Source organism: Halyomorpha halys, unplaced genomic scaffold (assembly GCF_000696795.3).
Source record: "Halyomorpha halys isolate HHAL.00 unplaced genomic scaffold, Hhal_1.1 Scaffold1580.1, whole genome shotgun sequence".
Classification (NCBI taxonomy): Eukaryota; Metazoa; Arthropoda; class Insecta; order Hemiptera; family Pentatomidae; genus Halyomorpha; species Halyomorpha halys.
Window position 1 is genome coordinate 102,061 of NW_027108298.1, and position 15,836 is coordinate 117,896.

Consider the following 15,836-nt stretch of genomic DNA (forward strand, 5'->3'; position numbering starts at 1 on the left):
AACAAAAAAGTCTTTGTAGTTTCAATTATTTATTAGATACTTTGTAATTTTTAATTGATAAGATATTTCCATCGAAATGACATTAAACAGATATAAAATACGGTAATATTTATGTTTGACAAACTTAAACCATGATGATAAAAAATGGTGCCGTTTTTCAATTTCAGGCGCATTTTGAATGTTGCTCGATTAAACTATCTTAAAGTCTCCTTTTCCTGTTTAAGCTAATATTTCAAAAGTGAGGACCGTCGCTCCCCGGGGGTCTTAGTGGAACAGGTCCGGCGGGAAGGATTGCCTTTTTTGTGTTATGATCTCCTCTTGTGAGATTGTGACATGCCGTACATCGACCAACCTATTCGCTATAATTGTCTGTTTAAAAAATCAGATAAGTTAGGCTACCACGGAGGGTGGGAGTGGAGGTTTTGATGCCGTTTTTCAATTTCAGGTCCTTTTTAAATATTGGTCGATTAAACTATCGTAAAGTCTCCTCTTTCCGTTTTAAGCTAATATTTCAAAAGTGATATAGGACTGTCGCTCCCCGGGGGTCTTAGCGGGGCGGGTCCTATCTTCTATCTTCTAAAGTACTGGTGTATTATTAAGTTGGTTGTAAGACGTAGTTTATTAAAGGTTTGTTCCAACAACAACATCTCACTGTTCGGAACTGTAAGGAACATGCGTTTTTTATTTTTTTAAATTAATTTATAAATTTGTTTTTATGAGTTTCAGTAAGAGTGAAAGGGATAAACAAATTACTTTGACATCACAGTGCTGTTGTAATAAAAAAAAAAGAAAAAACTATTTCTAATATTAAAAAGTTTAAATTACAATAAATGATGTATGATTACATTTTTTGTTGAAAACCGGAAAATACTCATCAAACATTTTCAACACAGTTTATTGTTTATATATATTTTTTTAATTCAAATTCTATTGTTTATTTTTTGGAATGATATCAGTCTTACTTATCTATATCTATATCATTATTATTTATCTAGATTATTTTTTTTCTCAAATTTTAAACTTTTTATTATTTTTTTTATAACCTTTTTTACATAATTCAAGTTGGTTACAATACTTGCATTTTAATTCCCTTAAAACCATTGTTATTAGCGCTAAGTGTCATAAAACCACGTATTTATTTTGCTATACTGTACACTGTTAATTTTTCTTTTACTACTAATGATTGGGCTTTGTGGCCAGGTGATAGATGTTACTTGTAAATAACTAGATTATTCAGTATTGAAAATCATAATCATTATTCCATAAGTGGATATGGAAGGACTAATGCAACAGGAACCATTGTTATTTATTTTGGAAAAATATACCAAAATGTTTCTATTATTCATCAAGACTTTAAATATGTATATCGGTGAGCGTTAGAACTTTGGTAGTATCGGTTTCTGAGGTGATGATGAAAGAAGCCCTACGGCTACCTCGGTTCCCTACAGTTCACTTGCCTCAGCTTGCAATTAATATTCATGACATTATCTCCATTCATTATCATGATTCCTGATAAAGGATTAATTTAACCCTAACTATGTTTAACTTGTAACTTGTAATGCATTCAACAGTAAAGCAGTTTGATGTAAACTTGATATAGCTTTATAGATCTGGTCTGCTACGCTAAGAAAAACAAATGTGTTGGATATGAAATTGTTTGAACCATGCTAACATTTAATAATTTCTCAGAATATGAATAATAATTGCCTATTAAAGAGGAAGAGAAAGAAAATCCATAATAAACAATAAAAATGATTATACTTATACCTTCTTAAATTAGAGATATATCAAAGATCTAAATTTTAAAACTTAAAATCAGAATATTAAAAAGGCAAAAATATACTACAAGCTAAGAAATTGGTTAGAAACAGAGCGGCAGTTCTGATTAAACTCTCCCTTATGCCAGCCCGGACTGATCGCCTTTTGCAGGGGTTAATCATGCTTTGTCTCACACTGTGCGCTTTTTGCCACAACGGGAGAGTTTACTCCTCCTCTGTTAAATTCCCGTAATTTGGTAAAGAATGCTATATCGCAGGTGTGCCCAACACCCGTTGAATCTCTTCTGCTTCTTTTCTGTTCCATAAGTCTGAATGCTGCCGTCCTCCGAAAGAAATTTTAAGGTTTGATAAAATCTACAGTTATAGAAGGATTAACTAAGATATTTATCTAATTTTCTAATTTGATTTATTATTTTTTAAAATAATATATCACAACTAGAAAATTGATAATTTATTGAAAACATACGGGTTTTAGATGTTGAAAATTCAAATGGCTTCAATTATGTCGGAAGAAAGCTGTAAAAAGTGTTATTTTTGTTGGTGTTTTTCTGATAGCAGCTTGCGACTTTGCGAATAATTTGTTGTAAATTAATAATATATATTACCAACAGTAACAGTAATATCTAAAAAATAAGAAAATTATAAATAAAATAAGCAAATTATAAATAAATATCAGTTCTATATTTTAGTGTTCATAATATAATTTAGTTTATAAAAAACATGAAATTTATAATTTATAATAAAACACTTAAAAGGAAGCCTGCATTGGAATTGGATTGGAATTTAATAAATACAAAATATTTTTTGAAAAATCCTGCATTTTCAAGATTAACTTGTCAATGCTATTTTGGTGAAGTTTTATCGTACAGATAAAGAGGAGAATGTTAACAATTTACATAATGTATTTCGTTGCAATATTATACGAATAAACAAATGTTTTTATTACTTAAAAATCTATTTATGACTGAAATAAATTGTTGCATTCATTACACGCATGATTAGATTACTTAGATTTTTAAAATCATTCCATTTCACGGCTTTTAGTTACTTGTTCATTTTTCCCCTCTAAAATGTCTTACTACTAAATATGGCGTACATACTCCATTAAGTAAAATGTTCTCATTACACATATGTATTAATGAAATCTATTTTCACCTAAGGATGCAGCTACAATGGACACGTATTTTTCTTGATCCGATACCTCCTGATTGTCGAACAGTTACAAGCTTCATTAGGAATAAACCCACCTGCGAAACCACCGGGACAAAACGTACCAGAACCAGGAAGTGATTATAAACTGCTATTATATACCAATTTCCAAGGCAAATATTTTTGTTATTTAATTTGAATTTCCTGTGTACTCCTAAAAATAACTACGATTGAGTATCTAATGCATGTCACAAATAGCTGTTATTCAATATTTAAAACATTAATTAGTAGTTAGTGCCAATAAATAAGTAAATATCTATTAAAATTAATAAATGAAATATGGTCTGGGTGCGATCAAATAAAACTCAAATAGTAATATTTTGTACTATTTTTATTTGAGCCAACGTTTCACCCCACGTTGTAGGGCTTCACCAGAGCTAAAAAAAGATACACTTAAGTAAAAAAATAAATGGAAATTTATAAGGGTGTACAACGAAACGTAAAAATTAAATAAGAAAAATTAAAGGTTATGAACAATAAATGAAAATGAAGATAGTAACAGATAAAAAGAAGAGGTATTAAAGAAAGTACAAATTAAGAGATGAAAAGGGATCAGAATAAAAAAAAAAGGAAGAAAATGAACGAGAAAGAATTCATACCTGTTTTGGCATGGCAGTTAATTACGTCGTATTTGAAAATAATTTTAAAGTAAACAGTGTAGAAAATATTAAAATTAGGTAAACAATAAATTATGATAAATAATAATATACATAGTGGAGGGGGAAAAGAAATATTTAAAAAAAAAATTAAAATTTACATGGATAGAAAACAAAGAAAAAATAAAGTTAAAATAATGGGATAAAATAAATATAAATGATTAGGAAAGACAATATACCAAATGAGTGGAGATACAGATGTATGTAAATTAAGTAATTGAAAAATTAATAATAAAGTGATTAATGTAAGTATACTCAAGGTGGTAAAACATGAATATAAATTAAAAAGGAAGGATAGTAAATATAAAAAATAATTAAATTAAGTATGGTGTGAAAGCTTAGAAAATAAAACCATAATAAAAGATATGACAGGAAAGTGGGCTTGTGAAATGCAGAACGAAGAGAAAAGAAACATAATGAGGATTTTATTAGGTTCAAAATGTGTCCGTATGTCAGGGAGATGCTGTCGTTATCAGGTTTATGATTGACGGAATTCTCCGTTAAATTTGTGTGAATGGACTACGAGATAAGAATTTTTTTATTTTTGATGACAGTAGCAAGAATTGAAGGATTATTGAAATTATAAGCATGATTCAGGTTTAAAGCCTGTTCTGATAATTTAGAGGCAAGTGGGTTACAGGTTATAGACGTTTTGTGCTGAGAAATGTGGTTCTCAAGTTGATTCTTAGTTTCACCGAAATAGAATGAATTGGAATATGAAGTAGAATAAGGTATCCGGTAAACTACATTGGAACGGTGTAAAAAAGGAATAAGGTCTTTAATTTGGAAAAAAGATAGGAAATGTTTTGTGGGACTTCAAGCTAAGATGTAGGGTGGGAATAGTGGATCTTAAGAATTTTTTAATATTGTCAGAAAAGATGGTTAGGGTGTACGGAAGAGACCTTTACTTTACTTTAAGAGGTTGAGTGGGTTGAGAAGAGTTGAGAACAGCAGGAACTGGGGTAACACTGTGAATGTAAGAATCTAGTAGTTTGTTTGTCACTCTATGAGGGAAATTTGAATAGGATCTGTTTAATTCGTTGTATGTTGGCCTGGTGGTATTGAGCGCCAGAAAGAGATAACGATTGGTGGATAAGGTTCTTAGCAACATTAATAATTTGGTGGTAAGGGTGTTCAGAAATATAGTTAAGGAGTCTGCCAGAATAGGTGGGTTTGATATACAAATCAGTGGATAGGGAACCTTCGGGATTTATGATAATAATTAGTTAAAGAAAAGGGAGGGAATGGTCAATTTCACCCTCAACAGTAAACAGAAGACGAAGGTGGTAGGAGTTAAAGGCAAGGAAGAGATCGTCCACGTACTTCATAATGAAAATGATGGCATGTGACAATAGAGGTACTACAGAGTTGAGAAGGTCATTAAGAACAATATTAAAGATATCTGGAGCAAGGCCACTAATTTGATGGTAAAATTTATCGTGAGACGTCAGGTAACCAGAATTATAGCCATAATATAAGTTCTAAAGCAGAAAGAAATGAGGTGAGGTTAAGCGTGGTATATGGTTGAATTATAGTCTAGTTCTTCTCAACTATATGAAGGGCTTTGTCAATGGGGATGTTAGCAGGCTTTTAGGATCAAAGGAGGTTAAGATGAAGTTGTCAGGTATGTTGAAGGAATGTAATAGTTATTTTAGGTGGAAGGAATTATGGATATCAAAAGAGTTATTATGGCTGAGGATTTGAAGGGCAGGAAGAAGAATTTACTGAGTTCAAAGAGGGAACGTTGATATTAGTAATGATGGGGCGAAGGGGGTTACCAGGTTTATGGATTTTAGAGAGTCTGTATAAGCGGGAGATAATTAGAATTATAAGAAATGAAGTTAAGGTAGGTGGGACGATTAATCTGATTGGTTTCAAGAAGGTTCCTTAGTAGTAGGTTGAATTTGAGCATAAGTGAGCAGGTTGGGTCTCGAGTGGTTGGTTTGTAAGTAGTTAGGTCAGACAAAAGGATGTGAATCATGTCAACATATTCAAATTTTTCCATAACCACAGTCGAGTTATCTTTTTCAACTTTAGTGATTATAAGTTGGTCGTTAGATTTGATAAAGGAGCGAGTAAAATAAAGGTTTTTAAAAAATAAGGGAGAAAGAATGGAAGAACTGAGTTGGGGGTGTTGGTCGTCGTTGGAAATTATGTTACTAATGCTCATACGAGAAAGCTCCCTGTCTTCTTCAGAAATACTAAAAAGATCGTCTCGATAAATACATTGTAAATCGGTAATTAGAGAAGGTATAAGGTGAGAAATATTTGAAGGTGGTGTAGAGAAATTAAGGCCTAAACTTAAAATATTAGCAACATTGGGGGAGGGAGGAGATAGTGGTGGAAGATATGTTATGGACCTTATTCGTCACTACCTTCAGGGTAGATTTTATTATTTAAAGAAGATTGATAAATATTATCAAATTTGGAAACTAGGGAACGTTTTTTATTTAATTTGATTGATAAACAGATTTTTTTGAAACTGTTATTGAGGAGGGCCATGTTATTTTCGCCTATAACGGAAGGGAGAAATTAGAAATTTTATATTTAAAGGATTCAATTTGTTTAATGATTTTCCTAATTTTAAGATTTAAAAGCGACTTTTTAAAAATTAATAAAGAATGACAATATTAGGAATGTAGGGAAGAGGGGATAAAAAATTGGTTTAACGGAATCAATGGATTTAGGAAAAACTGAATAACATCTGCATTTCAGAAGGAAAATAAGTTGTTGGGGTTTATCTGTAAGACGCTAGTGTACATTGCACAGGGTGTTAAAATTAGATTTATGAAGAGGAGATTTTAATTTAAATTGAGAAAAACCGTTAATATCAGTAGGTCAATGTAAAATAGTAGAGTTGGAGAGATAATGGCAATGGGGATGAATAAGAAGATCAGAACAAGAAACTAAGGATGAAGAAGTTTGAAGTGATGAAGTAAATTTATATTCATATATATTTTTAATTTATATTAATGTGTTGCCATTAATTACATTAATTACCTTATTATTAATTTTCCTATTATATAATTAATATGCCTCTGTATCCCCCCTCATTTAGTATATTGTCTTTCTGAATCATTTATATTTATTGATGAATGAAATATGGTCCGGGTGCGGTAAAAAAAAAACTCAAATAGTAAATAATTATACAATTTTTATTAGGCCTGGCTCAATAAATATGGCTCAATAAAAATAGTATAATTATTTACTATTTGAGTTTTTTTTTTTTTGACCGCACCCGGACCATATTCCATTCATCTATACGCACGGTCAATCAATAATCTTCCAATTTATATTTATTGTATCCCATTATTTTAACTTTATTTCTTCTTTGTTTTTTATCCATGTAAATTTTTTAAATATTTCTTCTCTCCCCTCTAGTATGTATATTATCATTTATTATCATTATATTATCATTTATTTTTTACTTTAAAATTATTTTCAAATGTGGTGTACTTAACTACTATCTCCTCCCAATACAAACGGTTCAATCTGACTTTATTTTTTTTTCTTGATTTTATTTATATCCCTTTTCGTCTCTTCATTCGTTCTCTCTTTAATACTTCTTCTTTTTATCTGTTACTATTTCCGTTTTATTTATTGTTTACCTTTAGTTTTTATTATTTCATTTTTACGTTTCATCGTATACCCTTGTAATTTTCCATTTACTGTTATACTTATGTCACGTGTTTGTATCTTTTTTAGCCCTGACAAAGCCCTGCAATGTAGGTCGAAACCTTGGCTCAAATAAAAATTGTACAAAATATAATTATTTGAGTTTAATTTTACCGCACCCACATTTCATTTATTAATACACACGGTCAAACAGAAATCTTCCGGCATCTATTAAAATTGTTTTTAATACTGGATTTCAAATTAAATTTTCATTTTTCTGTGTTTGTTAAAAATTTCTGATCGTGTATTAAACTGGAGTAGTGAAAGGACTTTCATCAGTTGTAATGGCTAAACGTAATCGGCTTAGGTAAAACTGACCGATTTGTCCCCTTTTCGGTCTAGTCCTTCCTTAGATTCTAGTACCAGTAAGTGATGCTAAGAACTACCATATAATATGCAAAAATGTTGAAGTAGAATTTTAACTGTTAAAGGAATAAGACTTCATATTTTTTATAAATTTTATGACCAGTTGTGAAAATAGTTACATCCGTAGAGTTTTATAACAGTGTGCATAAGACGTTTAAATATATGAAATCTGTAGTAACAATATCTATAATTTATTTATTTTTATATAGGGCAACCCCTGTACAAATAGAGTTAGCCTGTGAAATACATGAAATAGATAATCAATTGGAGTAATTTTACAAAAATGGTGAGTTAAATATCGTTTAAATAAACTCATAACAAATAGTATTCTAAAGCTGGGCTAACCACATTGGTTACAATAAAACAAAAACGTCACCTCATATTTAATAATATTAAAAAACAAAACAAAAACTATACTTCCTATTGGGACGATAGGTATTCGCTCTAAGCAAAAGGTGTTGCCTATATATATATATATATATATAAAAAAAGTTTAAGATCCAATCCTGAGGGAGAAATTCATACAACTCGGTTTCGGCTCTTGTTGCTTAGTTTCGGCATGTATCGGATTCGGTTCTCATGATACGCAGGACAATTTTTCAAAAAATGGAAACAATCCTCCAGGGCCGTTCCATCACAAGCAAGACAAAGCTTATGTGCGTGGGTCCAAAGTATATTTGTGTGGACCAACATTTAGAGTAATTACATATTTACTGGAAAGTCGTAGTTGGGCAGTTATTCTCAGGTGAGTCATAGGGTAACTGATTTTTAGGTAGCTTTGAAGAGCATCCGTTTTAATGAAGACCCTACCGTACCACGGGTTATAGGTTTAAAACGTGATGTCCCAGAGGATTGGGTGCCATTTCTATTATTACCGTAAAGTGTGGGGTGTTTCGTTGCAAACAAAGTAGTCACTTGTATATTTTCCAATTCCTCAATGTCCTTCACGGCCCAAATAGGTGCAGCGTAGAGATATAGAGAGGATACAACTCAACATAGTCGATTCGTAAAGTCATGGCATCCTACGATATTATTTTAGCCTTCGCAGAGGTACTTAGCACCGCCCCGATGCTTGAATTACTTTTAGATACTATATGCTTCATGGCACGGTTTTAAAGTCCTCATGAACTAAACTCTATATCAAGGTATTTCAGTAATATTCCCCTCGAAATATACTCTTTTGCTTTTTTTAGGCCTACCCATATAACTTTTTACCAATTTTTTTTTTTTTATATTAACGGTCTAGGAGTTTAATTTGCAGTATATATTTAAAATATTTAGTTTCGATTGGACATCAGTCACAGAGTCCCTAATCAAGACCAAATCATTTTCTGGGTTATTCAAATGGCTTCCTTTATGTACCATAACCGATATAAGATTAGTCAATGATTTAGGAAGTTTTTCAGCCTGCAATCTTTTATTAAATAGCATTTCTATATACAATAGCCAGTTATCGGGCAGATTTTTCATAAAATCATATGTCATTTTTTAAGATCCGGGAGATTTACCAGATTTACATTTTTTAAGAGAGTGGTCAATTTCAGTCCGTGTCATGAGGACATCAAAGATGAATTTCAAATGTAACGTCATTTGTTAACGGAACCTACACAAGCGTAGTGTGTGTGGTGGCCATCGAGGACCAAGGAAAATTTGGCTGATTTCCTATTTTGGAATTAAAATTTTAAGTACTAAAATATGCAGTTATTCTAAAGAATGTTTTGGCAAGAACAATCATATTTTTCTTGTATTGTACCGGTGACAAATGTCAAAGTAATAAGTAAATTTTGTTTGTGGGGAAAAAAGTGGTTTTCTTGAAAGTTATATCTAAATAAATTATATCTCGATAATGGTTTGAGATATTGTTATAGTTAGTGGTACCGAACTGCATATTTTATAAACTACTTTCCCTCCATTACTGAAACACCAAGTTATTTCTTATTCATACATTTTCTTTTTTTTTTTATGTTAGTAATAACTAAGAATAGGAGTGAATAATAATTCTTTTAAATAATTTATTTATAAAATAGTAACTAACATTTGTTGAATTGAAATTCCTGAATTTCATCTTTGAACATTTAGGGAAGAGATGAACTAATCAGAAGGAAAATCCTATGGCCTGCAAGTACTTTTTCTTACTGAAAATCTAGAAGCTCTCAAGGTCCTTTACTGGATTAGAAAAGTTTCACAAAGTAAGACAGGCGATTTGATTAGGGCTCCCTGGCAAATTCAAAATGTAAAAGTTCTATCTAATGGGACGATAATTTTCCTGATGGAATAATTTCTAATTATTTATTCTGCTCAAGTAATAATTTATGAAATAAATGTATCTCCAAGGGGGCTTAATTACTACAGAAATAAAGCCAATGATAGTTATGTAAATTAAATCGATCCATGGAATGCAAATAAAATAAGTAGTGAATGAAGTATATAGAATAAATTGAAACAGGTCGTAGAGCCGCAGTTTAATAATATTTAAGACTAAAAAAAGAGAAAAGGGGGAGAAAAATGACCAACTCGGTAGCTACTTAACCACTGATTTTATTGAGACCAGCTCGTCTAAATATACATGTGAGTCAGCTGATCTGGTCGATCAGCTGATATGAATTGTATAACCAACTTCAACCCCCCCCCGCCCGTTAGCTTACGAAAATTCCTCCTAAATTTATTACAAATTATATATTAATATAATTACTTGATAGTCCCGAGGCTTCCCATTACATGAACCATTTCTGTTTTTTTCTTGAGCCCCACTTATACAAGCCTATTACTGCCTTCCCCTCAATGATGCAGAGTAATAAATTGACAGTTACACACCTTGACCTGGGATGTCCTCTCTCCACCGTCCAATATTCCTAATGCTACCAACCACACGGTTCTCGAGCTCTCGGTGTCCGCCTGCCAGTTTACACCTTTCTTCTCTCTTATTGTAGGCAGACCGCCATACTTCTCTTATATATTGTAATTACTCAATGTGCGGCCGCCCCCTGCAGGAATCCTCCTCAAATTACGCTCACCTTCCCTCCTCTTGGCCCTCGTCTCCACGCTCCTCTTATACTATTGAGTCCGTTTCTAGGTTCCTGAGTATCTTCTTCCGTCTCTGATACTCCTGAAGTACTCCTGATACTCCTGCTTCTAAAGATTCGTTGGGTGATTCACTATATCGTAGTCGTAGGTTTTTCCTCCTCATTTGCTGAGCACTCACTTCCATTGGCACCCCCTGGCCTGCGTCTCTTCTTTTATACATATAGTGGCATTGCCTAGCGGTATGACCCTCATTGCCTCATTCGAAGCATCTCTTTCGCGGACAATGCACTACTAGATGCCCAATCTTTCCGCAATCATGTTACTTCCGATTCTCCGACCATTTTACTTGGCTCCTTTTATTTTCTTGGTGACTATCTCTCTCTCTTCTACCCCCTCTGTGATCTCTTCTTCTCCGTGGATTGGACATATTTCTTGGATATATTCTTTTCTATCTAGGCCCACCCCGGCCACTCTCACTTTCATTCGGGCCTCCACCTTGCTAGCACTTGTATCTATGAGATCTTGAGCACATTACAAAAATGAGTGCTCTCTTGGAAATCTCTCCTTCATTCCTAGCTCAGCTTATCTGCATTTCTGTTGTAGCGTGGCAGGAGTTCTGCGGCGTACTCCCCACTAGACTGTTTCGGTTTCTTTGGCTCTCGGATCATCATAAATATGTCTTCCTCGGAGACCCATCGTTCTGCTCCGAACGCCTTTCATCTTTCCTTGATAACTCTCCAAGGGGGCTCTTCGTCCACCTGAATCTGATTCTCGATAGACTATGCTTTAATTCGGCTTATTAGTCGGTCACCCTCTTTTATGAACTTCAAGTCTTGAGCGGTTGCTGTGCGTACTTTTATCAACTCTAGTGTTTTGGCGTGGGATTATGTTAGAGAAACTTCCGGTTGTGGAGCAATCTCCTGTGGTGGTGGAGTCTCCTCCATGGGAGGAGGGTTCTAGACCTCGTTCTCGTATAAAGCTTCCAGATTCGAGACCGCTTGTCCAACGATTCTGTTGGCAGCCATTATTTAAAAAAAAAATGATAGAAGAAAAAAAATGGAAGCTGAGAAAATAACGATAAAAATTCTTCTTGAAAAGAAATATTGCTCTGGTATCTAAAGTTCCCGGGTTCCGGCACCAGTTAAATGCGGATGGCCATTTTTTTTTTTTTTTTTGGCTCTGATCTGTATATTTATTTTTTTTATTTTGCGACCTAGTGATTTGTTTTGATATACTGCTTTTCTGTCATAAAATATAGATCCTATATATGACTCTAAACGATTCATATTTAATACCTTGACGTTACTATAAATTACATGTCCTAATCTCATATAAGAAAATTGTTGGGTGTATAATGTAGTAATAGTAATAGTTATCTATCTATGGTTAGTTATAATATATTAAACATATACGTTCTCAAATAAATAAAATTGAACATATTTAAAAACAGTGTCGTATCTATGTGGAACGAAAGCCCAATGAGCAAATTAAAGATTATTCAAAAGGATGTCAAGCCCTGGGGTACCTCCAGTCGCAAATGCCGTAGAGAGGAAGTTGTACTGACTAGGCTGAGAATAGGTCACACGAGGCTCACCCACTCCTATCTTATATCAAAAGAAACGCCTCCGAACTGCCAGTATTGCAATAACAATTTAACAATAAGCCATGTTTTCCAACGATGCCCATATTTTACACCACACCTCAATAGCTTGGTACTAAGCCAAGATATCTCAAAAACCATTGGAGACGATGATAAGGCAATAGAATTGGTGTTTCGGTTTTTGAAATCACAAAATTTACTGACAAAAATATAACTTGATCGGAAGAAAAAAAAAAAAATAAATAAATAAAAAAATAAAGAAAAAAAATAAAGAAAAAAAATAAAATAATCAAATCAAAAAATAAATAAAATTTAACGAATATTAGCAAAATTAAATAAGATGTGGATGGCGTTGATGACCAATGAAGTTTGGCGCCACTAAACATCCAAACAAACCAAACAGTGTCGTATTCTATAGTCGGATTTCGTTAAGGCATAGAACGAATTAGGGAAAGTAGAGCAAGCAAGAGTTAAGGCAACTACCTCATTTCTCATTTCCTGGACATGTCGGACACATCAGTAATATTTTATGAAAGTGTGAGGGATTCCGGTTTTACGAGTGGTTTTGCAGGAAAGGTGAGCGGAAGGATCATCTATGAATTAATAATAGGGTTCCCTAACTGAGGATAGTAAACAGCAAAGTACTTTTTGGAACGACAGCTTCAACTTTTTTCAATTACAAAATAAAACTGTTAAAAAAAACGAACACAAACATTTGTAAACTAAATTATTTAAATACAACCTCTTCCTCTTCATTGTTACAGAGAACCATAAAAAGAAACAATTTTATTCGTTGAATTATTTAAGAAAAGTCTTTCTGCATCTCCAATTTAGGGATGCTATTAAACTTTTCTCCCACAATCTCTTAGAAATGGGGGACGTAATATTGTTTACTTTTCTAATTTCTATATTACAAATAAATGTTTGTTTTCGTCATAAATCAGCGTTGCTGTTTAAGGTTTTCGAAATAGATAAAAAAGTAGGTTTTAATGATCTAAGGAATCATTTTTTTTTCTCTCTAATTTTACTTCTTGTTTTTCCACTTGCTCTACCGCATATATCAGTGAATCGATAGGTTCGGTCACCGTAGGATAACCGATTGTATCAAATTATGAACTATTAAATTTAAATAATGTAACTTTCTTTTAATTATTTTTTTGCACTAATGAAAAAAACAATATCGCACTAGTATTTCAAAAGTGACGCAACTCAAAAATCGGTGTTTTTGATTTATGACTATGAAAGAAATTGGTAAATATATATTTATGAATCATCAAAACTGTACCAACCTAGTTTCAGAGCTTATCCGCTAGAGGGCACTTGTGTCACTCTTGCTGCCTTAATGCTATTCCTCCTCTATAGGCAAGAGTGTCACATTGTCAGTTGAATCTTGAATTTTGTGGTGAACTAAAGTGAAAACCAAGTTCAAAAGTGCATTATTATGAGTTGTAACATTGTTAATGTTTCAAAGTCCGTGAAGACATTGTTCTATTTGGAGTTGTGTCGATTTAGCTGACTCAGGTAATGTAACAACCTGTTGCTTATTTCGAGTTATGTCATTTTTGATTAATTAGTTTAAGTAATTTTGAGTTATGTCACTTTTGATGAAATGTGTTTTTTTTCCTTTCTGTATTTAAAAATAGATCCGGTAACCATCGTTTATGACTGAATCGAAAAAGGATGAAATGCTGAACATTTCCTTTGCTTACAGTAAACCTTTTAATCATTTATTTGAGCTATTCTAATCGAACTTTGAAAAAAGTTAACCTAACCTACTTTGTGATGACGTATAATTATGTTATAGCTTATTAGACAGAAGATGAAATGCTAAACATTTCTTTTGCTTTTTATTATATAACTATGATATTTGGTTATTAAAATATTTTATCCAAAGTAGGAAGAACTGTTTGAATTTCGTGTGGGTGAATCTTTTGATCTTCACCGCACCCTCTCATAAAACGTGTTATACATTGATAAAGAGAAACAAGCAGATTTATCAAAATTGAGACATTTCATTCGATTAGTTTTGAAAAGTTTTGTTTGGGGTTAAATTTTGAAAAAGGTTTTTGTTTCAGTGTTGGAAGCCCTACTGTTTGAAAAATGCAAAATTATTCAAGCCGCACTCAGAGAATTTTACAAATGGCAAAAGAAACTAACATTAACACTACAAAAAAACAAGAAATTTTTACGCAAAATCCAACTGCAACTGAGGAAATAATTGATACAACGTTATTAAGTATTAATAATGAAATGCAATTTCCTCAGAGGAAAGTAGGTCCACCATGCGGAAAAAAATGCAGATTCGCTTGTAGTAATAAGATCAATAATTAAATTCGTCAAGACATTTTTGATCATTACTGGGGCCTTGCTAATTTAGAAAGGCAAAGGGAATTCATTGTTCGGCACGCAATTTTTATAAAACCCAAATACCGGTACTCGAGCACCCATGATCATAGAAAACTTAATTCTGCATTTTATTTTATTATTTATTTTTCAGTTCGACTCTTGATATTAATGACAGACCAATCCGGACAACGCTGATGAAGAAAAATGATAATGGATTCTTGGAGCCCGAAATGAGAGGCAAACATGGTAAGCAACCCACCATTGACCCTGAACTTAAAAATAGTGAAGGCAGTTTATTGAAGCCATTCCCAGAGTTGAGTCACATTACTTGAGAGCTCAAACCACCCGAGAGTTCAAGTCTGGCAGATATTTTCCGTGACTACAAGGAAGATCGCCAAAAACAAAACTTACCATTTACAAATGCATCCATGTTTAATAGAATATTTCGAGGTGAGTACAACATTTCATTTTATGTACCCAAAAAAGACCAATGCGATATTTGCGAGTCATTCAAAAATGCTGATGAAGAGAGAAAAACGATATTACTTTCTGTGTATAACCTGCATCAAAAAGAAAAGGAATTATCACGTATTGAAAAGGATAATGACAAAAAAAAATCCGAATGGAGCTTATGTGGCTGTATACGATCTACAGGTGGTAATGCCAATACCTAATGGACAAATATCGTCATTCTACTACAAAAGTAAAATTAATTGCTTTAATTTCACTATAAGCGACTTAAATGCGAGGAATGTTGAGTGCTACTTCTGGGACGAGACTGAAGGAAAACGTGTTGCGATAGAAATCGGAAGCTGTATTCTGCATTACATTAAAATGTTGATAGAAAAGACCAACAACGATGATCAGGATATAGTTTTCTATTCCGATAACTGTTGTGGGCATCGAAAAAACAAATACGAGCTTTCAGCATATTCATACGCAGTTAGCAAGTTTCCTAAACTTCGCAGTGTTACACATAAATATCTCATACGTGGACATTCACAAAACGAAGGTGACAATGTTCATAGTGTAATAGAAAAACAGGTTAGCAGACACCTTAAGGCCTGCCCGATCTATGTTCCACAGCAGTATGCAACTTTAATTACAATGACAAAAAAGAACTTATCATGTTAATGAGTTGTCCCACGAGAATTTTTATGACTTGAAAAATCCTGCAAGAAG

At 32.8% G+C, this 15,836-nt stretch overlaps 1 protein-coding gene across 1 annotated transcript; it reads left to right on the forward strand.

Annotated features, from left to right (window-relative positions):
- Positions 1–14,447: 14,447 nt before the first annotated feature.
- LOC136795586 (uncharacterized) lies at positions 14,448–15,334 on the forward strand. The gene is made up of 3 exons (XM_067046645.1): positions 14,448–14,579; positions 14,640–14,740; positions 14,943–15,334. The coding sequence occupies exons 1-3, from the start codon at positions 14,448–14,450 to the stop codon at positions 15,031–15,033; spliced, it is 324 nt and encodes a 107-aa protein (XP_066902746.1). The 3' UTR covers positions 15,034–15,334.
- Positions 15,335–15,836: the final 502 nt, after the last annotated feature.

Excerpts from the sequence above, each read along its gene's own strand:
- LOC136795586 (XM_067046645.1), top strand. The coding sequence starts at position 14,448 with ATGGCAAAAGAAACTAACATTAACACTACAAAAAAACAAGAAATTTTT. Across the intron at positions 14,580-14,639 it reads TGCAATTTCCTCAGAGGAAA|ATTCGTCAAGACATTTTTGA; the intron begins GTAGGTCCACCA and ends ATCAATAATTAA. Across the intron at positions 14,741-14,942 it reads TTTATAAAACCCAAATACCG|GCAGTTTATTGAAGCCATTC; the intron begins GTACTCGAGCAC and ends AAAATAGTGAAG.